General features: G+C 42.4%; 1 protein-coding gene across 1 annotated transcript; it reads right to left on the bottom strand.

Moving 5' to 3' along the window:
• Positions 1-102: 102 nt before the first annotated feature.
• Positions 103-27,577, bottom strand: LOC119743024 (bromodomain adjacent to zinc finger domain protein 1A-like). Its single transcript, XM_038219336.1, is given in 26 exon segments — positions 103-2,743; positions 3,206-3,372; positions 4,130-4,594; positions 4,855-5,066; positions 10,353-10,520; positions 11,437-11,768; positions 11,937-12,175; positions 12,672-12,773; positions 12,937-13,094; positions 13,792-13,982; positions 14,230-15,382; positions 15,532-15,697; positions 16,280-16,381; positions 16,384-16,503; positions 17,570-17,665; positions 18,398-18,550; positions 18,675-18,813; positions 19,664-19,759; positions 20,185-20,426; positions 21,676-21,883; positions 22,338-22,425; positions 23,496-23,600; positions 24,720-24,863; positions 25,687-25,962; positions 26,948-27,097; positions 27,257-27,577. Coding segments are annotated over 25 exon segments (5,538 nt in total). The 5' UTR covers positions 27,061-27,097; positions 27,257-27,577; the 3' UTR covers positions 103-2,440.
• Positions 27,578-27,961: the final 384 nt, after the last annotated feature.

Genomic DNA, 27,961 nt, shown 5'->3' with positions numbered 1-27,961 from the left:
GCATTCCACAACCTCTTTAAAAAACAACATAGTAATGCTACAATTTTGTCCCTTTTAATCTTTCTTTCTTTGCTTGTCTGGTTTTATCTGGTTTATACTAAGTCCTTGTGGCTTTCGTGCTGCCCTTTTTTGCAACAATTCTATCAAAGAAACGAAAGAAGAAAGTTACACTATAGCTACTATAGGTGTACAAACTGTCGTGTCACTTCAAGCACTTTCCAGCAATGTTGCATGCTTCACTCCACCACAAAAAGAAAATTAAAAAAAACCCAAAAAGTTGAATGCTAATTAATAAATGAAATCGCCCAAATGAAAAGTTGAACACCTAAATTGACCTGTAATAAATTACCTGAACGTTGCTGCATCACTATTTGTCTGTGATTTAAACTGTAAAATCGTATACATTATCTGTTAACTTTAATACTCATTGTTAATACGCCTTCTTCTTTAGATCCGCTATCAGAATTTGATACACTTTTTCTGATGAACATACAAAAAATGAGATAAATAGTTATGATACAAGTTCAAAATGTTTAGAAATTCTTACAAACTAAGTGCAGGAGCGATAGGATACTCTTCTTTTACAACAAATGACTATGCTTCACAGAAACAAAGAAAGTTTACACCACTTCATGCAGTTTTTCTTCACAAGTCCAACACTGTTTGAATTTTTTTTTTTCAATTTACTGTTCTCCCGAAATGTTGTTTGTGTCAAATTCCATGAGATATCCTTTCTAATAGTGAATGCCCAGAGAAAACTTGACTCAATCACACCGATTGCCTGAAACTTTTTTCCCAACGATGCAAATATGCCTGTTTGTGTAGGTCAACAGTTCATCACAAGAATATAATTTCAAAATACTGGGCAAGTTTTGATGAAATTTGCATCGAGGTGATAAAAACGTCTTTTATTAGGATTAGCACTTGACTGATTCCACTTATATTCCAATATGTCCCATTGTCAACAACCATTTCACACATAATATACGTGTTGTTGTTGCAACAGTTTTTTCCCCACATTTTTGCTCTGCATTCAGTGCTTGAAATTTGTGCTGGAAAATACATTTCCCTCAGTAAATCTAATTTGGCCGTCTCCCTGAAAATTTGAATCTGATCACAGCATGATATTTAATAACTCAGAGATGAACTGCAAAAACATTGTGTAATGACCAAAAATCCCAATATTATCTTACTAAGAAAATGAACTACAAACTGATACTAGAAATGTACAATGGTTCTCCTACATTTTAAACTTAAATATTACTTTTTTTCCAGCACAAAGGGTCATATTTTGCAATCATTATTCTTTGGAATAAGGGGTCCGTTCCATTCACACCAACGGTAGCGCAAACGTTAGACAGACCTAGTACCTATATGCATATGTGTCAACCCCAAGCACAACAAACAATGTCATCGAAACACTGATGTCAAAATGGCACACACGGTACTACCAGTGTCTCCGTGGGCAAAGCAGCCCCTTTAATTTGTCGAAAATGACTTGCGACAGAAAGAGAACAATTTCGCTTTTGATGGAAATTTATTTGGTAATTTTGATGTTTAAAAGAGCCACTTTCAGCTCCCAAAGAAGCATCGTGCTTACTGTGTGCGAGTCAGCAATTTTGGAAAATAACGGCCAACAATTCTGGAAGACTGTTGACCTTTGTTGCTAACATTTGCCAACGTTACCGCTAACATTTGCCAACGAATACATTACCATTCCTGGCAAACATTAGCATTGTTCTTATAAGGGAAATGCACCCTCATGCCATGATTAATTGGGAAAAAAAAAAGTTTACAGATCTGACTGAAACGAAAAGTGCATGTGGACACTGCTTTTTTCCGTTTGTTTGTTAGCGATAAAACTGCCTCAAAATGGTACCCAAAATTAACAAAACAAGAAATGGTTTGATTTGTTACATGTTTTGTGCTTTCCTTCTGCAAAAACACAACGTATAAAAACATATTAGTGTGAAATAATTCTTTGACCAATCTCATTAGAGCACAGCTAAACGTCGCTGTGATAAACTCAACGGTGTCTACATAGGATTATTAAATGCAGTGATGGCTTGTTACAGAAATGTTTGGTCGCAATTGTTGACGTAAAAAAAATCAGTTCCCAAAAAGGCTGCTCTTTAGCCAAATGGTAAAGTGGTCTGGACTCCGTTCACAAGTATCTCGTCAGAGGTTCCAAAGAGAAAGTTGGGGGAGACCACTGGGAGGGACACTGGAACGCGTTCCCGACGGCACCTGACACTTACGGGAAGACACAACCGGATTGTGCAGATTCAGAATAAAATCAGTCATGCTCCCCCCCCCCCCCCAGGAATGGTGACAACATCTACTCTTAATGCACAGAGTCTATTCATTACAGTGGCGTTCTACTCTAAGTTTTTCTGTTTTTTTTTCTTCTCCATGGCCTTCGTTTTAAAGGCATTCTGATTCATCTTCGTCTTGGTCGCTTCTTTGGTGGCTGCTCCTCTGTCGGCACATCCTTTCCCTTTGCCTCCCGGCTCGTTGGGACGCTGATACCCAACGCCTTCAGTCGCTTCTCAAAGAACGCCCGCAGCTTGGTGCCGGACTTGTAGGTGGCGCTCCAGGGCTGGTTGTACTGCTGACAGTTGGTGAAGATCAGCTGGACGTCGGCCACGAACTCAGTGGCTGTCCGGTACTCCATGGCGTTAACTTTGGTCTGCATGCTGGCAAAGTCCATCGGCCGCTTGATGATCTTGTAGTAGTCGGGTACCTGAGGGGGTAGGGGGGATGGGGGCAGAAATCAAAAGATTTGATTGTGCTACATACACATTTAAGAGCAAACACAGCTATCTCATGGGTAGTATTGTAATATTGATAATAAAGCTCTGTTAATGCCGCATTGTCACACTTTGCAGTAGAACTTTGCATCAGGGTTATGTGATTGTCACTGTGCAATTCATGAGTTGTTTCACAAGACATAAGCCAGTTCAGTATTTCAACTGCGCATGTGCACAATGATATGGGTCACGGGTCATTCAGGATGATCGATTGTTTAGAAGGCGCATGAACGCGGGCGCACAACGCTTGCGTGTAAAATTACAAGCAGAATGGGCGTCTGCGTAACATCACTGACATCACATCAGTGATGTTATCCAGAATGACCTCGGGTCATTGAAATACAGATATATTCAACTTGGCTCATTCCCTGAGGGACCATAAAGTGACTACTCACTGCCTTCTTGCTGACTGCAGAGAGGAAGGGTACAGACTCCGGGTGCTTGACCAACTCCTTAAGGAGCTCCTCACAATGGTGAATCTTCCTCATTTCCTTGCTGCCGCGCCCACTTGAAGACTGTCTGCGATACACAGAAGAGGGACCTGAATCCTCTGATGCTGAATCTTTAATTAAAACAAAGAAGAAGAAAAAAGTATATGAATGATGAAATCAAAAGTCAGTTTTGTGTCCACTCACAAGTCGTGAGTAACGGGGAACGAACACTGACAAAGGAAGGCCCTCTTGTAACCTTTCATTTGAATAGCTTTACAACTGAGATTGAGATGGACATGCGACCAACTTGTACAGACTTGGCTAACACTCCCCTACTCAGGTTAGATCATGTATTTGCCTACATGCTCCAGTCAACTGTCTGGCAGATCCTGAACCAATAAATTCCTGTCAGTCGATCTCCTCACAACTGATTAGTCAATCCTGTACAAACACCACTGCTTGGTTGGTTCTATTTTGTTCTTTTGAGGAGGTTGCTACGCCTCTTGGCATAATATGACTTCCCAATACTTAAATATTGGGTATTTGTATCGTTTCGGTTTGCGGTAACACCGTGTGGTAATAACTACTGTCGCTCAGTAGACATTTAATTCTGATAAGGGTATTTACATAGCACTTTCAATAAAGTGCTTCACATCAATCATTAATACCCCCGTTTGTTGGGCCCATAAGACATTCCTTAGACTATCTCTGCTCAATGCAGACACAGATATCCATCTTGCTGGCCGGAGAGAAGCAATTATTTGGATAAGTGTCTTGCCGCAACATCACCGCAACCCCACAGGCTCAACTGGAACCAAACATTTCTAGAATCACCGAAAAGGTCTTTGAGTTCAATGCACAAGGCCAGGAACCCTCAGCATTCATTACCATCAAGAGACTGGCTCCTTGATCTCTGCTGCCTCCTGCTCCCACCGTTGATGGCTGTTAGCACCACCTTCACACCCTTCATCATGTTCAGCTTCCCGGCCTCCGCATCTGGGGTGGAGGAGCGCGAGTCTGTAGACTGCCTCCTGCTGCTACGGCCCCGCCCCTCCTCATGGCTCCTGGAAGTCTTGGCATCCGCTTTGGACGTCTCTGGTTTCTTGGTGGCCTCTCGTTTCTTAGATGCCTCTGGTTTCTTGGACGCCGAGGACCCCGCCTTACTTTTGCTCCCTGTTGTTTTGGCCTGCGTCTTGCCTCCTTTCGATGCCGACTTGGGAGGGTTCTTTGACGAGGATCCTCTGGATGCGGAATCTTTGGGTGTGGCACTCTTAGGGGTGGAGTTCTTGGAGCTGGCTCCTCCCTTAGGCGTCGACTCCTTAGACGAGCTCTTGGAAGTTGAGGCAGGACTCTCTGCAGTTGTGTGATGTGACTTTTAATTAAAATCTCAAAAAGCAATTCGGATCACTAATAACTGGGATCTTGCCATAGATCTACCAAAGTGCACCTGCACCATATCATTCACACACTTTCTCTTGTGAGTAGTGCCACATACTTTTCCTACAGAAGGTCAATTACCCCCCCCCACCCCCCCCCCCCTTCCCCCCCAAAAAGAAGAAGATGAATTGTTAGTGACCCTCAAACTTAAAGAGGCCAAATCCTTGGATGCCTACCCATGCTCTTGCCTGCTCGTTGATTCTTGCCTGATCGCTTTGCCTTCTTGCATACTTCACAGCTCCACTGGCCCTTGGGTATGCGGGACAACGCCGGCTTGCAGCACTCCATGTGGAAAGCCTTGGGGCAGGTGTCGCAGCAAATCAGCTCCCCACCGTGACCGCAGGTTGCACAGGTGTCCTCATGTGCATCTGCATCACTCCCAGTAGCCCTGAATCAACAAAGCACAACAGTAATATCGGAATGCCAAACAATCAAAGCAAAAGCTGAAATAACGTGAAGCCTGTGCGGGCTTGATACTCACTTGAAGATGCAAATAATTTAGTGTCATTTCCTAGGGACTTTCTGCACAAGTATTCCCTCAACGGTGGGAAAAAGTGACATGATGGCACCTGTACATCACTGCTGCCATGCATCTCTACAATTTGACCCTTACCCTGCCAGACGCAACACAGTGCATCAGGTGGAAAAGTATGGTGCACTTTGATGCATTCAGCTACCAACATAAACGGCCGCTTCTGAGACAATGAGAGCTAGTCCCACTGAAAAATGCCACAGTTGTATCCTGCTGCAGTTGGTGACCACAGACTCTGAGGCAGTTTGGCTGTGAGACTTTTCACCTGATGGATCTTGCTACACTGGGGAGGCTTGTCGCTTAGACAAGTGTTACACGTTGTTGCGTTTGGCAGGGTTTCTAGCCAAAATACCACGGAGGTTAGGGTTAAGGTGTGTTCCTCTATAAAGACATTGATTTTGTCAATATTGAGATAAAAATTTGTTGCTTGCATGCCAGCAATACATGTTCATGCACAAACATAATTTGCGGTTGCGGATTGGCAAGCACAGCATTCTTGAGTTTCGTTTCTAGGTCCAATAGTGTCATCTTCTGTGCCTGCATTGAGTCCAAGGTGTCTACAAGAACGAAGCCTGACTTTTGGTAATCCGAGTAGGGCGGGATATAAATCCGGATTTTTTGAAAATTAGGTTTGAATTCCACTAATCAGTTTTGATTTTGGAAACCGGATATTCGAGACTAACCTTAAAAATTAAGCCTTCCATTTTTTTGTAACATAGGCTATTGAAAACTGGAACATTGTAACTGCATTCAATTCGGGCGATTCACAATGCAGTGCGCCACCAAGAGTTTGCCACGGAGAGTTCATTTTCCCAGTGCATTGTGGGAGATGGTTGACAAATTCGCAGCATGGGACATTTGAAATTGTTCATTTCTCCGGTCAGTATATTTGTTTACGTATGAGTGGAGTATCTAATTGCCCCTTTCTTTGCTGTTTATCAATATGGTGGGTTTTTTTTGGAAGGCGGCAGAACGCTATGCCCAAATCTATAACAAAATAGCTCAAGTTGTCTACTGACACTCATTCAAATGGGCCATGTTTTGTCGACCGTAAACTTGAACAAGTCAGGTGTGTTTACAAACACAAATGCCCCGCAACCGTGACTGTTTCCATGACATAACACCACTCTAACATCAAATTACATTTACCTTGGTCAAATGGAACGTTCATTGACAGCATTAGTGTCTTCTGTAGGTTTTATATGAATTAATCCCTAATCCCTATGATCTCAGAATAAATACAAGATTTCTATTGTTTTAGCCACTGTGACCTTGACCCTTGACCTTTCGACCCCCAATGCGATAGGCTCCTTAGGATTGCCAAGGACAATCCACAAACTAAATTTGAAGTTCATATGTAAAGTATATCTCAAGTTATCGCGCTGACAAAATTTCTATTGTTTTTGCCACTGTGACCTTGACCCTTGACCTTTTGGCCCCAAATGCAAAAGGCTTCTTAGGATTGCCAAGGACAATCCACAAACCAAATTTGAAGTTCATATGTAAAGTATATCTCAAGTTATCGCGCTGACAAAATTTCTATTGTTTCAGCAACTGTGACCTTGACCCTTGACCTTTCGGCCCCAAATGCAATAGGCTTCTTAGGATTACCAAGAACAATACACAAACCAAATTTGAAGTTCATATGTAAAGTATTTCTTAAGTTATCGCGCTGACAAAATTTCTTTTGTTTTAGTCACTGTGACCTTGACCCTTGACCTTTTGGCCCGTAATGTAAAAGGCTTCTTAGAATTGCCAAGGACAATCCACAAACCAAATTTGAAGTTCATATGTAAAGTATTTCTCAAGTTATCGCGCTGACAAAATTTCTATTGTTTCAGCCACTGTGACCTTGACCCTTGACCTTTCGGCCCCAAATGCAAAAGGCTTCTAAGGATTACCAAGGACAATCCACAAACCAAATTTGAAGTTCATATGTTAAGTATTTCTCAAGTTATCGCGCTGACAAGATTTGTCCGGACACACACACCCACACACACACGCATACTTGTTTCACATGACTAGTGTGGACTTTCCATTGCTTTCGTGTAGTTAAGAAAAACCAGTGAAAAAACTCATTTTTCTCAAACTGTGAAAACTCTTTCAACCCAATTTTTTTTCTATGATTCCCTTTAGTGTTTCTCTTCATTCTGCTACAGATAAACCTAACCCAAAAATGCCTCTAAACCTGTTTTCCAGAAATGGGGAAACACTGTGTGGACGTGGGCAAGTCCACACAACGTCGGTGCTACCTACATTATGTGGACGTCTTTTGTTCGGAAGTCCACACTGCGTATGTAAGACAAGCTCACCCACCCACACACCCACCCACCCACCCACGGAAGGACAAGGCGGAAACAGTATGCCCCTTCGGCTTCGCCGCGGGGCATAAAAATAGACTCTCCATGGCAAACTTTTGGTGGCGCACTGCATTGTGAATCGCCCGAATGTCTTCTTGGTATATGAATAGCCTGCCCATTCGACTTATCAGAGAGTTCCCACCCATTTTGTTTCATCATTACAGCTCTGGAGTGTTTTTGCAGAGACCCAGTGGCCATTGAATCCTGCAAACTATACCCAATCATTAGGAGGGCACTGCATGCAGTACCTTTACTCATCACTTTTTGTTGACTGTAAGTTGAATGGGAACTTCTGGTGAAATCAGATAACCGTTATATTTGGTTTGAAAAAAATTAGCATAACCAGATTTATAAATCTCAGATTTCTCCCACCACTAGATCCAAGTGCACAACTCTTGGCAACAATGCAATGGCACACAATTTGGCTCATGTTGGTAGGACACGACAACCCTAACATTTTAGCACTAAGCCCATACAATGGTGACAAACACAAAATATTGATTGAAACTGCAGACTTCTGAACTCGGGTTCTTTCTGAAGGGCTATGGAATAAAAGCAAATTTGGACAATCTATCAATTTATCAGTGATGTGAGGATTACCAAGATGTTTGATGCTTTAAGTGAACTACAGTTGCCATGACTAGCTACTGGTGAACATGGCTTTTGATGCAAGGATGCATGCAAGGAAAAGATGTACAGGACAGACAGACAGCAGGCAGGGACAAACAAACAAATACACAGGGAGGTACAGCATTAACTCATCAAACCAACAGACAACAAATATTTGGCATTTTTACAGAAATAGTTGAGAGTGAGACATGTACACTACACATGCAATACTCTTGAAACTACATTGCTAGCTTATCATTTCAATTACAAATAGCCGTCATTTTTTCCTGGTCAGTTGCAGTTTGCACTGTTTGAAGGGGGGGGGGGGGGTCATTTTTTTCTTTGTCATTTTTACTGGTGTATTTTCTTTTAAGTTCCTTCCTGTATTCAGTTAATATACATGTAAAGCCCGGTTCATACTTCATGCGAATGCAAAGCGAATTTGACGTCATGAAATATTCGCTGCAAAATTCGCCAGAGTTGAAATATGTTCAACTTTAACGTCACAAATTCGCGTTCGCTTTCGCGCAGAGTATGAACCGGGCTTAATCCTGCATTCTCCACTGGCTTCCAGCTTGCACTGATCTTTTTAAGTGTTAAACGCTCATTGATCTAATTCATATCTACTAAACTGTTCCAAATCCCTCTATGCAAATGTTTTGAATTATCTGGTAGGCACCGTAAAATCTACCCGTTTAAAGTCTATTATACTATTAGGTTGTTTCTGTCTACTTGTCCTGTTTTGTGCCATTTCTCATGTTGTTGGTGATCTTTTGTTTGTGCTTTGTCCCCTTAACATGGGTTCTGTGGGTTGTTCCTGTAACATTAGGCCAAAAAAAGAAATGTTCTGCTTCCGATTACATGGCATTCAAAAATAGGGTAGGTAGGTAGGGAATTGGGGGTTTTTTTGGGCCAATTTTTTTTCGTTTACGATCTTATGGAGGCCTCTGCGTGTAGTCAAGGGTAAAACGTAGAAATTGATGGTTTGGGGTGTTTTTTTTCTCATTTTTCCCATAAAAAAATTAGGGTAGGGGCTTTCACAATAGGGTAGTTAGGCAAACTGGAAGCAGAACTATTTTTTTTTGGCCTTACCACTGAGGATGTGGTTATTGCACACAGCTTTTAATAACGCAAAACAATTTTGAACATATTCAAAACGCTTCAACCAACAGAAAAACAAAAAATAGTTACATGTACTAACATGCAGTCAATAGTGTGTTAAAGGAACTTTATCTGCCACGTTGACTATACACAGGCCTTTTAGCAACACTGTGGTTTACTTTGCACATGGGTCATTCTATAAATCTAGGGTCCACTTTGTCCTGTCCCTGTTTTATCTGACTGGATGCACTCCTTATTAACCCTAACCTTCCCAACTCCATCAATATCCTTCCCTCAATTTTGGGGGCTTTTGGCAGACAAGCCATGAGTACCAAGTCCATCAAAATCCACCTATAGCAGTGGTGGATTTGTGGTGGATTTCGGCTGATTTGGTCCTGAAGCATTATGTGAAGCAGAGTCAGTGATGGATTTGGCAGACTTGGTCCTGTTCTTAGTAAAACTCAGTAGGGAGTTAGGGCTATTGTATCGCCCTCCTAGAGTGAATACAATGTAATGACATACCCAACAAATAAAAATTAGGATGACGTCAATTTTTATAACACTTTAATTGCAAATTACAAAGTTCAGAGGTAACAGGACAAGAAAAATGTCGCACTTTGGACCCTAAATCTACAAAATGACCCGAATAGGTAGAGCACTGGAGCTGCACAGTAAATTATATAAACGTAATGTACGCACTCTGGTTTGATGGCAAAATTCATGCACAACATTACATCTAGTACTTTGCCGAGTGTTTTTCTTGTGTGTGTTAAGTATTTGTTGGTGACATGTTACTGGTACTGAACTATTTGTACATTTATGCCTTTCCGTATGGTTTATGGTTCTTCTTTGAGGGAAGAAAAACAGAAATTAGTGAATGTAGGGGGCGCGGCATGGGGCGTTATTACATGCAGGGATACAGACATTTGTGAAGTGTTACCAACGCATTCTGTATGTGTTACGTATTCACATTTCTAGAGCGTGGGGCAAGCTAGCACAGGTTAGGGGGTAGAGGGGGCACTGGTACATGCGATGCGACAGCAAGGCCGATTGATAGGGAACAGTCTTTTACCCGTTGGGTATACGCTTTACAGAGCAGATCGGGCACAGCCATTTGGCACGGGGCGGTTTGTGCAGGGGCGGCTGTAAGCACTCAATGTGGTAGGCGCAGGGGCATTTGTGGCAGAGGACCATTTGGCCCCCGTGCCCGCATCCCTCACAGGTGTCTAGATGGTCAATACTGCAAAGAGAGATCACCAAGGAGAAATAACCATACAATCCCCCTATAGCACACTTTATGTCTGTAAGTCCATGAAATGCTTGTGAATGTTCCATTTAACCCTGACCTTCCCAAATCCTGCAAAATCCTCTTTGCAAAATGGAGGATTTTGCAGGATTGAGGCTACATAGCACAAGTGTGTTGCTGATTTTGGAGGATGCACTGTGTGAAGGTCTTGGGCTGGACCTCGTGTTGTTTAGATTATGCTTGAAATCCTCCGCACTGCTCCAGGATGTCACTGGCTCTGCCTCCACATATTGCAGGGGTGTGAGTGACCTCTGATAAAAATAGCTGAAAACAGCTGAAAAAGGTGTAAACACCTGAACTTTGGAAATCTCCTATACTTTTGTACACAGCAAGTGAGAGAAAAAGCTGGGAAAAAAGCCGAAATCCAAAAAAAAAAAGAAGAAGCTGAAATCAGCTTTAAAGCTGAGATTTCACACCCCTGATATTGACGGTGATTGTCAGAGGAGTTTGCAGGATTGAGACAGAGACAGTGGTCACCCTTCTAAGGACCACTTTCAAGAAATAACGGAGGATTTTGCAGGATTGAGGCTTTATGCTATTTTTACATGGAGGCAGTTGGAGGATTTTGCAGAATTGAGGTTACATCCTAACAAAAATGCCTAGGGAGTTAGGGTTAGGAAAACAAATTTGTATATGTTTGTAAAACCAAATGCACCAGGCTCAGGTGCCTTTCACAGATACCACATCCTTTTTTACAGAAACTGACAAAAATGGAAATCTATAGGAACATCAACCTTTTCACTCACACAATATCAGTATGTATCAAGATATCGAAATGATCTATCAAAATGATGAGAAGATTCACTGCATGTGAAATACTATTACATGCCAAAAAATATAAAAAACTCACTCTTCCTCATCACTTTCCATCTCGGCATCACTGGCTTCTTCTTCACTAACTTCCTCCTCATCTTCCTCTTCTTCCTCCTCCTCCTCCTCATCTTCTTCTTCTTCATCTTCAACGTCACTGTCTTCTTCATTTTCATCTTCTTCATCAGATGAAGCTTGTTCTTCCTCTTCTTCCCCTTCTTCTTCTTCCTCCTCCTCCTCTGAAGAATCTTCCTCCTCTTCTTCTTCCTCTTCCTCTTGTTTCCTCTTCTGCATCATTGTTCGTCTCTGCTTCCTCGGACTGCGCTCTTTGGGTGTGCAGTCTTTGCAGTACCACTCTCCCTGAGGAACTTTCTGAAAGGCAAAAAACAAACTGGCCTGTAAACCCAAAAGTACAAATGCTGCGGAGAAACGTCTGGGGGGAAAAAGAAGACAACAAATCTGAACAAAAACAATGGCTGTTTTGGGAACGTTGCCAAAACAGTTAATATATAGATACTAAGACGGTGAATGTACACCTACCTTGAGACGTGGTTTCAAGCAGTACATGTGCAAACCGCGGTCGCAACCATCGCACAGCAGCATCTGCTCGGCGTCGCCCTTGCGTCGGCAGATGCGGCAGCGGGCATTCAGGATGGACTTGGACCAGATGATGGAGCGCTCCAAGGTGGAGAGGTGCAGGAAGATTTGGGGCAGGCTGGTGGCCGCCATCAGGGACTCTTCCCAGCATTCCCGGCAGGTCTTCCGGGGCTTCTTATCAGCTGGCAGGAAGAGGGGGTAAATTGGGGATACGTTTGAGGACACACTAAAAGACAGGGGGTTCTCAGAAGAACATTTTCGGTCAGAATTTTCTGGCAATCATCAGGTGAATGCCTGAATGTCAAAGAGATGATCAGGCACACAACTGGGAATTTAGAGGGAAAAAAAACGAGGAGTAACTCCAAACCACACAATATTTTGTACAGTATTTTTCCATTTCAATGGCATTAATGGGAAGTAAAAAACGAGGAAATCAGCTGATCCGAGGAAAACTTTCATGCCTGAATGATCAACAAACTAGCAGGAAAAGGATCAACTAGTGTATTTTTCAAATACTCACGTGCATGTCACACGTATTTAAACTTTTGAGGCAACATTGGGCAATGCAGGAGTGAGCGCCTTTCACCGGCACGCGAGTAAACTCTGAGTTACCCCATAAAACAAAAAATCAAACCTTGTAAAACCTCAAGATGTATATTTATTTGGTCATTTTCCTACCATCTTCATCCTCATCTTCACTCTCTTCTTTCTTTCCTTCTAGTTTCTCCTGCATTCTCTTGCTCTTTCTGATAGCTGCATACCGCCCAGTATCCTCACTCCCTGTTAAAAAAAAAAAATGTAGCAAAATAATTTAATACTTACGTTTCTTAAATCCTTGGTTATCCTGGACGTTAAATAGTGTGTAATTGGTATCAGAATGACAACTTTCTGAAATGCTTGTGCCTTCTTCGACAGAATGTATTTCCTAGTCCGTCTGACTTACCGAGGGGAGCTTTCAAGTACTTGGCATCGATTCCCTGAGACACCTGGAGTAAGGCACAAGTCAGGTCCCTGACTACGTTATCCATGGGGGTCATAGGGGTACTGCAGCGGGTTGAGGATGGTGACCCAGTGGCATCCGATCGCTGGAGCTCAGCAAGTCTGTTGCAAGGGGAAAAAATAAATAATTGGTTACTGTTTGTTCACTTGGAAAAGGTAGAAAACAAGGAATTACTTTGTGATTTGTCTTGACTTACAGTTGACTTGTGATATGACTAATGAATGACTTGTGACATGGACTGGTGACATACATGCCTTGTGTTTTGACTTGTGACATTACTTGTTATATGACTTGTGATATGACTTGTAATTTTACTTGTGATTTGACATTTGATATGGCTTGTGACATGACTTGTTATTTGACTTGTGATATGACCTGTGCCATGACTTATAATATGACTTGATGTTATGAATTGTGATATGAATTATGATTTGACTTGTGATACAACTTGAGATTTGACTTGTGATACGACTTGTGATATGACTTGTGATTTGACCGTCATATGACTTGTGATTTGACCGTCATATGACTTGTCATATGACTTGTCATGTGGCTTGTCATATGACTTGTCATATGACTTGTGGTATGACTGGTGACATGACTTGTGTTCTGACGTGTGTTCTGACTTGTGTTCTGACGTGTTATTCGATTTTGTGATTTATCTTGTTACATGACTTGTGATAGGAGCTGTGACATTTTTGTGATTGACTTGTGACTGACATGTCATGTACTTGTGATTGACATGCAATGTACTTGTGACTGGCTCGATTTACAAAGCTGACCCCTTCTCACACGGACCTGCTGTGCTTCCTTGTCTGGGCCGATGCCCCTTCATCCTCCAGCTTGGGTAGGTCTGGCATTGACATATTCAGAAAGTCCTTGTCATCCAAGAAGGAGCGAGCGTAGAGGGGTCCCCAGCTGATCTGCTGGCACTGACGAATGTAAGAGCCCTGCTCAATGGCTGTGATCCATTCTCCTCGTTGCTCCACCTTTGATGAAGGAAAAAGCATTTGAGAAAAATACTACACTGGCAAAAATCCAATTTCATGCACAACGACAATACTTTCTACCAACAGTTTCTTTCAAGTACAGGAAAACATACATCGTTCATCATATGTAAAAGGACGTTTTTTTCATAGTAAATTTGAATAGCTTGTGATCTGACTTGACAAAGAAGGACTTGTGATTGAATTGTGAGGAGTGAACTACAACTCTGAGAGAAAATCCAAGTCCTACCTTGATGATGCCCAAGCTGCCATTCCAGACTCTCTCCTCAATATCCAATATCTGTTCCCTGAGAAGTAATTCCAGCGCTTCATCGCCGTTAGCCTTGTCCGACACTAGGCCCTTCTTGCCACTGTTCATCTTGACCACAACTTGCCTCGAGACCCCGCCCTGCTTGGAGTCTTTCTCCAATTCCTCCCCCTCAGCCCCTTCCTCCTTGTTGGTAGAATTCAGAGCCTTGGTGGGGACTGCCTGCAGTGAATCCTCAATACGCATCTTCTCGTAGAGGATGGCCTCCTTCAGGGACTTCTCCCGGAACCCCCGCCGATTGAGCGAGGCCATCAAGCTCTCCAGCTCTTGGGGAGTACTGTAGTAAGACCAGCGGGTGTGCTGTTTGTGCATCATGCAAGGGTCAGGCTCTTGCTTTGGTTCTGCCTCCTGGATAACACCGTTCACCAAGAGTGGCTCCTTAACCAGTCTCTCTTGCTGCTGGGCTGTTGTTTCCGTTTCCATCGCTCCGTTAACGGCCTCCACATCGATGTTCTCTTTGTTACTGCTGGTTGATGTATCCTGGTCCTTGTCACCCTCCAGATTCTCGGGCTTGACCTGTGGTAAGCCAACGTCAGGAATTTGAGGCTTGCAATCCACTCGCTGAGGTACAGGGTTCAGATCGACGTCAACCAAATGGGAGAGATCGTGTTCCACGAACAATCCCGGGACTGCGCTGAACAGCCAGAACCGGCGGTATATCCTGTCTTCACCTAGTGGTGTGATGCTGTAACGCATGGCTGCTTCGGCCATTTCCAAGCGGTACTCCCGGTTCCTCTTGTTGAACTCTGCTTTAAGTGCTGCATTTTCTTCCTCCTCCCTTCTCTGCCTAGCATCCAGCTCCTCCTGTGTTGGTAACGGCTTCAGGTTTTCCAGTCTTTGTTCCAAGTCCATGAGCTCCAGAGCATCCTCCGTCTTTGGACCATTTTTCTGGACGGATTCGCTGGTCTGATCCATATCTTCCGTTTCTGAGCTGCTGTCCAGGTTGATGATTTCTTCCCCGGCACCGGCCTGTTGGTCTTGACGTAGTTGGGCTTCGCGTTCACGATCTCGCTGCTCTCGCTTCAATCTCTCGTGCTCTTTCTCCAAAGCTCGTTCCTCCAGTCGCCGCTTCCACCTGTCAAGGCCAAAATAATCATTTGAACAGGCTGAGTATGTTATAGCTCAGAATGAGATAAATCACAGCAAACTTGGTGCCAAGCGAATTTCAGGTTGTAAGAAACCTCTACAGTGATAGCGCTTGTAGAACACCAAAGTATGTCTTACTTGGCAGTTCCATCCTCTCTCTCTCTTCGATGCTCTAGCCTGACAAGCTCCCGCCATTCCTTACGAGAAGTCTGGAATGTTTCCAAGCTTTCCTCAATGATGTCCCGCATCGTCACATAGGTCAAGAGCTGGCCGCACAGCGACGTAAGTATCTTCGTCTTAGATGCTGCATATCAAGGTAGACATTGGATGTAAAAATTATGCGATTGAGTTTAAAAAAAAGATTACCGTTGAAGTCTGCTTTATAAAATTGACTCAGATAAATGTATAACCTGCTGTTTATCTAAAGCGCAATGGTCTCGTGTTGAAGAGGTCTAGTGGGCAGGAGATAGAGGGTTTGAGTCCCGCCCGAGGAAGTGTGTGAATTTTGAAGAATGTTGAAAACCTAACCTATCTCAGTGGATATTATACTCTTTGAGAAAACCAAAAATCCATGGATAACCATTTGATCACGGAACAAGATCTCGTTACTATAACTCCTTATTTCCAAATAAAAAAAATATCAGTCAATTGGTGGATCATTGGAAATCACCTACATTTCTTGATTTCTTCTAAATGACAGCAAGCCAGATGGAGTAATTTCACGGGGTGTTTAGTACCAGTATGATCTTTAATCCAAGTAAGCTTTTTGATAATAATTTAGTACGTTATTTGTGGAATAAACACAAATGATCCTGCATGTTTTAATGTTACCCTATGATATTTTTTTCAGACAACTGCATATAGAATCCTTAATCCAGTTACTTACAAGGAGGTAGATCAAACATGTTTCCCGTAGTGAGTGTCTTGAGGATATCGGGGTCTTGCATGCGGAACTCCAAGCCCGGGTCGTCATGGGGAATAAATCCCCTCGTTGCTGGTAGCGCCATTTGGTGTTCTCTGACGTCGTACGGGCACCGGAGGATAGGAAGTGAAGGCGTAAGACTTCAGAGATGGTGGTGGAATCAATGGGCAGCTGACGCAATGGTGTACCTAGGGCAAGTTCAACATTGATGCGGTCAATTATATTCCTAAATTAAACATTTTACTGAAATAACAAGTAGAATAGAGAGAAGTAATCCCAAGAATGATGGGCAGGGTGATTACAGAGCAGTCTTTTCTGAGGCGGACAAGGAAACTCATGTACAAGGTCGTATAGCAAGCTTTCATCTTCAAGAAATACTGATATTAAAAGTAGAATAGAGAGAATTAATCCCGAAAATGAAGGTTAAGGTGATTATAGAGCAGTCTTTTCTGAGGCAGATAAGGAAACTAAAATACGAGGTCGCACAGCAAGATTTCATTTTCTTTTAAGAAAGTTACGACGGTCTGATGTTTTGACACTAGCATCGTCTTTTTTAAAAGGCAAATAGAAAGAGACTCCGCCAGTGTCGAAATGTGTCGCCTCGTGGAATGGCACATTCCATCTGTCCCCTCATTAAATTCGGGCAATTCACAATGCAGTGGGCCACCAAGAGTTTGTCATGGAGAGTCCATTTTTCAAGTTTACGGTCGACAAAACACGGCCCATTTGAATGAGTGTCAGTAGACAACTTGATCTAATATGTTATGGATTGGAGCATAGCGTTTTGCCGCCTTACAAAAAACACCATATTGGTAAGAAGAAAAGAAATGGGCAAACAAATCCTCGAATAATACGCTCACGAAACTACTGACCGGAAAAACTTACAATTTCAAATGTCCCGCGCTGCGAATTTGTCGACCATCTCCCACAATGCACTGGGAAAAATGAACTCTCCGTGGCAAACTCTTGGTGGCGCACTGCGCATTGTGAATCGCCCGAATTATTTGTACCACTGCACTCATAAACATTCATTATTTGTGTAAAAACAAGAATTGATGCAACTTCAATGTCTAGGTACAAAGCAGTGTAACTGGTTTCAAGCAGTCGAGGATCTTGTAATCTTAAGAAAGTTCCAAGTTAGTCCAACAGGATTAGTGTTAATTCTCTTCCCCCGAAAGTAATTTCGATTTGAAAGATGGACATAAATTGCCCACAAGTAGGCAAAATAGGCAAAATAGGCAAAAAGTTGCCTACCTTGATGAATTTGTGGCCAGACTAATGCTGAGGTGGCGGCTTTGGTCATAGCAGCGTAAGTTGGGTCGTCCTCACACAATGCTTCCGCCAAGTCAGCTGTAAGAGATTTAAGTTTGATACAGTTAATATTCCAAACCATTCTTTCAAAATCATCCATCCGAATTGTTTTAAGTTAACAAAGAGTTAAACAAGATGTTGAATTGTCTTGGTTAACTATGTCTTACACTTTGTTTAACTGAGTAAAAAAGTTCACATCTTTACATTTGTCATGGCGTCACTGACGTGGCTTTTCAATTCCAAATTGGGAATGTACACCCTGGCACATAATTTAACAGTCTGAAGAAAATCCAAATCAGTAAATGCAATTTCCAATGATGTCAGAATGCTTTTGATGTATCAACCGGGCATGGTATTAACTGAAAAACACTTTGATTCAAAGATGACAGGTAAAAGGACGGACTAGCGGAATTACGCAATAGCCCAATGGGTCCGAATCCAGGGCCTCCAACGTTTGAGGCCCTCCCAGAAATGCTAACCACATGTTGTCAAACAATTTTACAGCAGCAAAATAGTTCCTCCAATCTGAGAATGTACCTCTGCATGACTTTTCATTTTAGTATTTTGTGTTTTGAATTGAAAATGCCGCCTGATTTAACAATTTATGTAAACTAGGTAACAATTCTCCTCGTTTAAATAGCCAGCCAGGCTTTTGTGTTGTATGGTATCCAGCATTCCTTGGGCACAGGGCATCATGCAGCCTTTATCTGGCCTTGGGCCCATCCTACCCTAAACCCAATCAAGATGTTTGGGGAGGATGGGCCTTCTTACCGGACGGAGCATGACGCTGCTCCTCCTTCAGATCGAACTTCTCATCTTCTTCTTCCTCTTCCTGCATCCTGAAGATGGCCGACAGGAGGCTGTTGACCAGATCATAGTACATCCCGTCCACCTTGTTGGTAAGCAACGCATCCTCAATTTGATCTGGTTGTACACAGACATATGCCATATTATGATCAGCGTGTTCCAAATAGAAGCTCAATAGTCTGCTGGGCTATGATTGATGAAATGGACGTTTTGAAATCCCTTTTCAATCTCAAGAACTCACCAAGAATGATTCCATCGGGAAACTCCTCGCTGAAGCCCAGATATTCCTTGAAGTGATACATGAACTCCAGCACCATGACAACATCGCCAAATAACTCCTGAGGCAACTTCATGTTGACAGGCGACGGCCATGGTAGCTCCTAACGAAAAAAGGATTTAAATATTTAAACGAGAGTTTTAGACAAAGGGCTGCAAGTACAAGCCAAAGGTTGAATCCCAGTTCGGCTAGAAGCACCTTCAGGCGAGAACCATCAGTCAACTAGTGGTTGATTAGTGACTTAACTTACGCCTGCGCACTAATTTGCAACTTGCGAACACCTCTAGTCAAACAATAGTAACAAATCCAGGCTCCCTGTTGTGCTTTATGATGCACGCAGCTATTGGTAACCAGCGATGCAACCTTGCCCCATGCTCCGGTTCCAGGTAGTCGACTAGGTAGTCCAACCATCCTTCGTTCGAGCGAAGTTAGTCGAACTATGGTTAACTATAGTCCTTGCCCGAACTTGCTCTAGACTTGTTCAGAGACTTTGGTGTACTAATACACCAAACCCAAAAGATTCACCGTGGTAAAACCCCTAAAATGCTGGAACCGTAACATATGAAGTTTCTGCCTAAAATGACATCACAGTTTGGCTCATGAATATGGAAATTTGCACATGCAACAAAACAAAAGCAGCATCAAAAACACCCTTCAAAATGGCATTATGAAGATTGAAAATGAAGATAAATGGGACATAAAGGGGCATTAAAAGGCCCTTCCTTTTGTGTCCAAACCAAGTAAAAAGACTTGAAACGTTGGGGCCTCTTATTAAAGGATTTGATGTTCATGAAGCAGAGCATGGGTCTCACATTAAACCCCAGTCAGACACAAATCCTCCGCAGTTGACAATGGGGGAAAAGCCAAGGTTTTTTCATACATCTGCCAAATCCCATTAACTGACCATAACAACAAGAAAGAGGAGTTTTCGTATCGTAATCTCCAGTGCCTACCTTGAGATCATCACACTCCAGATCGTCTCTCGTGCGATTAAACTCCCTCCAGTGTTCATCCTGAAGTCGTTTCTCTTCCCTCAAAACCTCGCGCTCCTAAAAGCCAGAAACCAAAACAAAAAAATCTAAATGTTAAAACATATGAGACTTTAGCAACACTCGGAATGAAATGCTTCTGCGCTACAGGCCCTATCCGCTCCGTTCACAAGTACCCCCTCACCGGCAAAGAAAGTACAGTTGGGGGTGACCGACCGACGCCATCTTGCCTGACTGCAAGTTTGCAGCGACGCGCGGCCGTACCACTGCGTGTACATAGTACAAATCCCCTGGTGTACGTGCGTCACACACAAGGAATGATGCACGTCAACCAGCTAAATGTCCCGCCCATGGGATGTCGTTGCTAGGTAAAAGGGCGCCCTCTTTCGGTGGCGCACGGAGCCCATAGGATGATAGATTTTATACATGAAATTGGAGAACATTTAGGATTGGACACTAAGTGCCAGACACTTCCCTGTACATACCCTCATTTTCTTGAGTCTGTCTTCCTCCATCAGTTTCCTCATCTGCTCCTTGCGGGCTTCTTTCTCCTCCAGCTTCTGCAGTCTGATGAGCTCCTTGGCCCGGGCCCGCTCCATCAGAAGCTGCTCCTTGATCAGTAATTTCTCCTGTCGCATTTGCTCTCGGATGGCCTCCCTCTCTTCCAAGGTCATCTTGGGTTTCTTGGGCTCGGCCGGGGGCGATGTCTTCTGCTTGGCCTTCGTTTCTGATTTTTTTTTTTTAATATAGAAAACGATGTAAATCCACAACTCTTACCTAGGGTGTGTTCCACTTCTGCACGAACAATGCTAACGCTTGCCAACATTGACAACGTTTGTGCAAGTGGGATCAACTGTTTGCCACAAACATTGGCAATCGTTGTTAGCAACAACTAACAGTCATCATCCTGAGTCGTTCGCTGTGTTTTCAAAAATGGCCGACACACATAATGAACGTAATGGCAGCTAGTTCCATTGAACAGATGCCACGTTTGTATTCTGCTGCACGGACTTTGAGGGCTTGGTGGCAGTTTGGCTTGGGGATTTTTTTACCTAATAAAGCTTGTTACACTGGGTAGGCTGCCCACCTCAAAGGGAATGTACAACATTTGCTTTTGCTGTAATTTTCAGAAATAAACGGATTTGGAGGATTAGTATGTTATAGCAAATATTGTTTAACTGACTTTCTTCATGCTTTGGGTTCGTAGATGCTCGAAAAACCAAGAAAAAAATTGTGTTCTTGTAGTCTGGTTCCCTGACCCACTTTAGATTAAAAGGAGTAATTTATAGACTTTGGGGAATTGTAAGTTCAGAGAATTAGTCTAGCAGGCTTATACCCCTCCACGGGTGTGTAATCAATTGCAAAGAAAATGTTGACAAACTAAATATGAAAAGTTTGAGCAGTTTTTGAAAAAAAAGTCAGTTTTCTCTTACGATGGTCGGCCGACCAGTGTTGGAAATTGATACACAAATACCACTTTACTTTTGAAACATCAGCACACCAGGAGCCATGATTTTACAGGATGCTTTACACTGTCCTTCCCCAACAGTCCAGTAAAGTATTTCATGATAATTTGATCATTTTGTTTTTTGATATTCGCAAATGTTGTATCTTCCCTTTAACCAAGTGCTGCATGTTGTTGAGTTGGACAGGGGCCAATTTCATAGAGCTGCTTAAGCACAAAATTTGCTTAAGCACAAAAAAGTCTTGCTTAATAAAATCAGGCTACTGGCCAAAACTCCATGCGATTGCAATGCTAAGTAAACAACAGCTAAATACCAGTCACAAGTAATGTACATCACATGGAGTTTTGGCCGGTAACCTGATTTTACTAAGCAATGTTTTTTCGTGCTTAAGCAGATTTGTGAACATATGCACAATATTATATGAAATTGGGCCCAGGGATTCAAGTCAAGGGTTAGAAATAAGGGAGTTGTGAGGAATGCATTGTTTCCTCCTGTCCTGTCTTATCTTACCGGGTCTGTTTTCTTTGATCTGGTTAGCCTGAGCCTTCTTCTTGACTTCACACAACGGAATGTCATCATCTTCATCCTCGGATGACTCCAGCTCCGTACTGCACTTCCAGGTTCTCTTACCGGGGGAGAAGGCGAAAAGGGGAGGTGGGCCTCCGTAGAAATTGTGGAAATGCTTCTGGGCCAGGTTGTACTTGGTTTTGTACTCACGCTAGGGGAGAGGACAAATAAAAAGATTTCTTAAAGCCTTCTATCTGTACAAAAACATATAATATTGTGCATAAGTTCATGTATTTGTGTTTAAAATTATGTACCAACTGCAATAGTGGTATGAAATAGAAAATAGGTTTTTCATCCACAAAGTAACCCCCTCCCCCCAAAAAATTCTGAGTTGTGGATAATTTTGTGACACTTTTGCCCAGATGATAATTTCTAGCACAACGTACAAAAACATGTTTAGGTTATTGAAAATGTTGAAAATGGACCTTTTGGACAAGGAACCTTAGGACCCTTTGCATTTACAATCTTTCTTTAGTTTGAATGTGGCGATACCATGCCAAGAGCAAATGTCACAAACCTGTCTTGCATAATGAATAGCTTACTTTACACCTTCTTCACATTGTGCTTTTTGTGCCTCTTGACAATGAAAACAACAGGTCGCTTACCTTGACACACCACACGTGATTGACGATGGCACAGTGCTGCTTTAAAAACAACTTGTTCTTCTCTCTTGTATACAGTCCTTTTTTCCTCCTGAAAAAAAAATCAACAGCATGAAAGCTCATTATCAGCAAGTCGAAAAGCTTGACTTTAGTAATTAACCTTAACTACCTAAAAAAACATGCCTGGTGTTGAAATATTTTGAGGGATTAAGTGTTGTGTACAGTTCTGCCGATGTTCGTGTGGTTTAATGCCCAAATTGCGAACAAAGAATGTATCAATGTTGTACCGCATAGTGACAGAATTTTGCAAATTCATGAATCTTCAATGCAAAATTGTAGGAGGACTTGGTTGACCGATGTAATGTCCGTATTGAGTGGTAAATTTCCATGACAGTATAGTCAGCTATTAAGCAAACATTTCAAGCAACATTTTTTTTCAATGAGCCACATTTTAGGTTACTGATTTGTATACTAAAATCCGTAAACTGTACAGTGTGTGCTGGAACTGGAAGTGACATCCAGAGCCGTATATAGAGAGAGTTGCAACATGAGGGTCGCACTGTTTGGAAGCAAAATGGCGGATTATGCATCTGTGCACATATATAATTCGTACACAATAGTCGCACGCTGGACTGTACACATAATGAACGGCTGTTATGGTTCAACAGTCTGAAGTTGTCGCAACTCTCTCTATATACGGCTCTGGTGACATCACAGCAACAGCGGCCTCAATTGTTGGGAACAGCATGATGCGTTTTTTTTTTAACTGGAAAGTGCACTTTATGGAAACAATTAACCAAACGAGGGTGTCTCATTATATTAAAATAGTTCGGAGAAATGAACGTTTGCAAGAAAATGTTGTTTTGGGTACGTTTCACTGCACGGTGCCTTTAATTTTAGCAGAGAAGAAAGTAATCTATGCCCCATATAACCTCATTGGCTACCATATGGCCATCTCAAGGTGCTTATTTTCTGGTATAATTGTTACAATTTCCATTCAACTAGATTCTATTAAAGTAGGTGAACATTTTCTTTGTGATCGCATATAAAATATACGCGTCCGTTTTTTGAGAGGGGGGGGGTGTAATGGTGCGCAAATCCCATCCCGATAGAGTACTAAGTCTCAATTCAAGTCTTAAAAGTTAAACAAAAAACACTGACCCGATGTTTCTGTAATCTACTTGGTAGGTCCCATTGCCTTGGAGAGACATGACTTTGTATCGGTACTCGTTTGCTTCTAGAGTTTGAGGTGGACCGGTCCTGTTACTGAAAAACCAAACCATCAAAATAAGAGTGTTAAGTTTATGACTACATTTTCTACTATTATGAAGGTGTACAGCTCCCTTATGTAGCTAGCATCTTTTGGCGTATCAAGTCCCAGAAGATCACTTGAAATCACCTGAAAACTTTTTTTTTTTACAAAAACATTTGAGAAAAACCTTGATTCGGAGTACACACGACACTATTATGATACATTTCATTAACTTCAATTGATATTTCGTCAATGAGTCATGTGACATATCTTTTTAAATGTTTCTTTCATTTGCCAGAAGTCAAAAGCCACCTAGGCTATCACCAAATCAGGTATCAGGGGGTGCATTCAACTTTTGCCAATGCTCACGTTTGCCAACGTTTGTGATCTTTTTGTGCATGTCCAATGGGAAATCATTGTTAACGTTTTGTGTCGTTCGCATACCAGTACTTGGAAAACACCCCAGGTTTAAGTAGTTCTGAGCAAAGAACCTCACTCTACGCCATAACATTTGTGGTAAGCATGTTTCATGGATTAGCAAGAGTTCACGCTTATACGCATGCGTCCTAGAAAAATAGTTTAATCATAAAATACAAAGCACAGAAGTCTGCTGTAATAATAATTAATGATTGTGCTTATATAGCGCTTTCCATCGTATCAACTATCTCAAAGCGCTTTACAATTATTACCCGTTCATCAGGCCATGGGACCACGCGGCAGCCGATATCAGCGCTCAATCGGTCCTCGACCCTCACAGGTACCCATTTATACTCCTGGGTGGAGAGAGGCAATTGTAGTTAAGTGTCTTGCCCAAGGGCACAAACACCATGTTCCTGGCAGGGTTCGAACCCACGCACCTTCGTACATGAGTCAAACACCGTAACCACTGGACCATGGCGTTCTACATGCCGTGCTATAGAATGGTGTCACGGTTCTACATGTATGTTGACATACATGCATTACAATGTGGTCAAAGTCAATGCCAAGTCCACTTTACCAGCACTGAAACTGTATTGTCTTCGCACACAGCAATTATAGGAATCAAAATTCAAATTGTTTTTATTTTAATTTTTTTTAGTATCACTCAACATTACTAATGGAACTTAACTTTCCCCTTTTTTGGACAAATTTACCTTGTCTTGGGTTCGCCCATCTTCAGGACTTTTTCTTGGCCATCATCTTCAATGATGATGACATCGTCACTATCGCTAGCCTCACCATTGGTCAACTCGCTGCTTCCAACGGGAGGAATCACCCCGACAACTCTGCACGTCTCCCTGAACAAGAATGCCCACAAGAACGTTTAATAAGAATGTACTGAAAGCCTTATTTAAATACATTAAAACTATTTCCGTTAGAAGTTATTTTTTATAGCACTTTTTTTTGCACATCCGAAGGGCAACAAACAGCCATGCAACTGGGAATTTAGAAGAAAAAAAAACCCAGGAAATCCGAACCACACAAGACGTTGTAGAGTGTTTTTCAATTTCTAATTGCATTCACGAGGAAATCAGCAGATCCGAGGAAAAGTTGCATGCCTGAACAAAGGAAACATGGCCGACTCTGAAAAGAATTCTGAAAAGAAAGGGAATTTGGTCAATTCTGGAGATAAAAAGGATTGTGTAGCACCTTAAAACTAGCACCTCACAAATTCATGTCAAAACTGTGAACAAATTTAAGGACATAAATAATCATACAAACAAAAAATGTTTCACCCGGTTTTACCAGGCACACCAGGGTTGGCCCGACTGTCAAAGGATAGTTCCCCTATTCTTACCCTGGTCTAAAGTCATCTTTTCCCAACCCTAAATGAATATCCTGGTGAGATTGGTGAGCCCACGCCTAGCTTAAATTTATACTAATTGGTCTCGTTCAAATAATGTAATTTCCTATAGACCATCCACGTGCATCGGCATTTCAACCGTCAACTTGCATAAAGCGCATCGGCTGCGTTGTATTTCGAACACATTTCGAGCAACAAGCACGCATGTTTGGAACATTTTCAACACTGCACAATGCGTGCATGATTGCGTAAAATACGCAGTTGCAGTTCTCCTACAGAGATGGCTGTCGCTGAGCGAGCCCTACAGTGTAGCGCACCTGGTCCCCTTGTGAGAGACATCCACGATCTCCCCGATGAAGTAACGGTCCCGTGAAAAGACAAAGACGTCATCGCACAGGTCGGCAAGGCGCCCGCGCTGGGTGAGAGTGACCAGGTACAGGATTGGAGCTTCCAGGTAGACGGGGAAGCTGGCCAGGTAGCGCCGGGCCTTGGCTTCGCTCTCCACGGCCTCTTGGTACGTCAGGCCTGGCTTGCCTGTTAGAGAGCAACTCCACACCAGGCTGTTACACAGGATGGTCCGCTTGAAGAACTCACTTGAAAAGTTGAAATAAAGACATTTTTATGAAAATATATCTGAGATGAAGATATGGCCAAGTACACAAATCATTTAAAGTCACTCTTGGGTTCTTGAGCTGTCAAAATCAATAACTAAAATTAAGGTTGTTTATGAAAATGGTGTTTTTTTTAATGGAAGCTGTTGCATGTTTTCACACCATAAGTTCAGTAATGTTTCGTTGATGGGTCTAATGCCCAAATCAAAACAAAACTCAACTTCTGTCGCCAATATAATAGTACAGTACATGCATTTTCATTGTTGACTGCAATTTTAATAACTTCACTGCATGCAGTATACATGTAATATTCACACACACACATAGGCCTATATTCAGTTCCTCCTGAATCATCCTTCAAAAGTTCCAAGTCTTCAGTTCAGGCACCTCACTTGGACGGCAACTCTTGAAAATAACCATTTCATATTACTAGCCACCAAAGAGGCCTCACCGGTTCTTGATTTAATCATGGAGGAATAAGAACTTATTCCTCCATGATTTAATAAGCAGCCCCCCCCCCCCCCCAAAAAAAGACACTATTTGGAGGATTAATTTCATGCCATGCATTATTTCACTTTAAAATGACAGGACTTGGAATGCCTCACTCCCCATGGCCATGTCCATGGTTTTTACCCTTTTTTTACACAGCCCTGAACATGCTGAAAGAACAACCCAACTACATGCATGTTTCCATTCATAAAAATCCTCCCAATTAACAAAACATAGTAAAGAGTATGACCAAACGCAGTCCCACACACAGCCTGTGCACCCGGCCGTATGGCGCCGTGTGTTGCGGGTAGCTAGCATGCATGATGCATGCAAGGTCTTGCCTGCTTAACAAAAATGGCGCAATTTTTTCGAACTGCTCTCACATTGGTCCAACAACTTCATGCACACATTTGATTACAAGAAATATACAACCACCAAAACACAAATAAAATACACGTGGATTGTCCTGGAGACTCACTTGTAATCCCTGAATAGTTCATTTGTGAGTCTGCAGACGAAAACCTCCTCGTTTGGTCGTAAATCCGGAGGAGGTTTGATGGGTTTGAACTCCCGGCGCCGTAGTAGAGGCATCGTTCATACGATGACCATCAGCGACCGTACGTAGAACCTGCACCAAACAATGACCGGGGAAAAACATACTTTTTATGAATGACCCAAAACATGGTATCTCAAGTTACACATGGCTTAAAATGCACATCAGTGGTGTCACAGATTGTCAAACATATGGATGATCTTATGTTATGACGTGGATGAAGAAAAAACTTGCCCAAATTTAAGGTGAAATGCCAGTCTCTTCGAAAACAAGTTCTGTCTCACGGCGTGATAGAGCGCCAACGTTCATATTTTATGCAAGTGCACTGGCGCAAGAACCAAACCAACACCGTTTGGGGTAGGGTTGGTAAAATGCGTGATTTCACCAAAGAGAGATCCTAGATTTACATGAAACTTGGTAGAATAGTAGATGACATATCCTGACATATAACTGCTAAAGCTTATCGGCATCAATGACCTATTTACCGAAAAATCTAGTTTTATATTAAATGCAATTCATCAAAACCAATCATCTAGAGTACAGAGGGCGGGAAGAGCTTACCATATTTGGAAAATCCAATACCCAACGTCATGATGATTGACAGAGTGCGGTGAATAATTAGTTTACAAAGCGCGCGTAAATTGAACCCGGGGGGGCCGTAGAGCTAGCTCTATGATGATTGAACCATGGAGGTATAGTAGGTTATGAACTAAATCGATGAACTAAAGTCGATGACAATTGTTAAAAAGTTCATTCAGGATTCAATCATCTTGGAAAAGAAGAACATGATGAAAAGCACAATGCGATGGGCGCGCCGCGGCTGCGGTGGGGAACTTTCTACACTTCAATTACTTCAGCCTTCGCCGGCGCAGCAGGATCATGCGGCCTGTCTACCCTACCCAAGAAACACGGTGAACATGACGGCGGTGGAATGTAGAA

Source organism: Patiria miniata, unplaced genomic scaffold (assembly GCF_015706575.1).
Source record: "Patiria miniata isolate m_02_andy unplaced genomic scaffold, ASM1570657v1 HiC_scaffold_6, whole genome shotgun sequence".
Lineage (NCBI taxonomy): Eukaryota > Metazoa > Echinodermata > Asteroidea > Valvatida > Asterinidae > Patiria > Patiria miniata.
The sequence above is the reverse complement of the archived record's forward strand: the minus strand, read 5'-3'. Positions and strand labels throughout refer to the sequence as shown.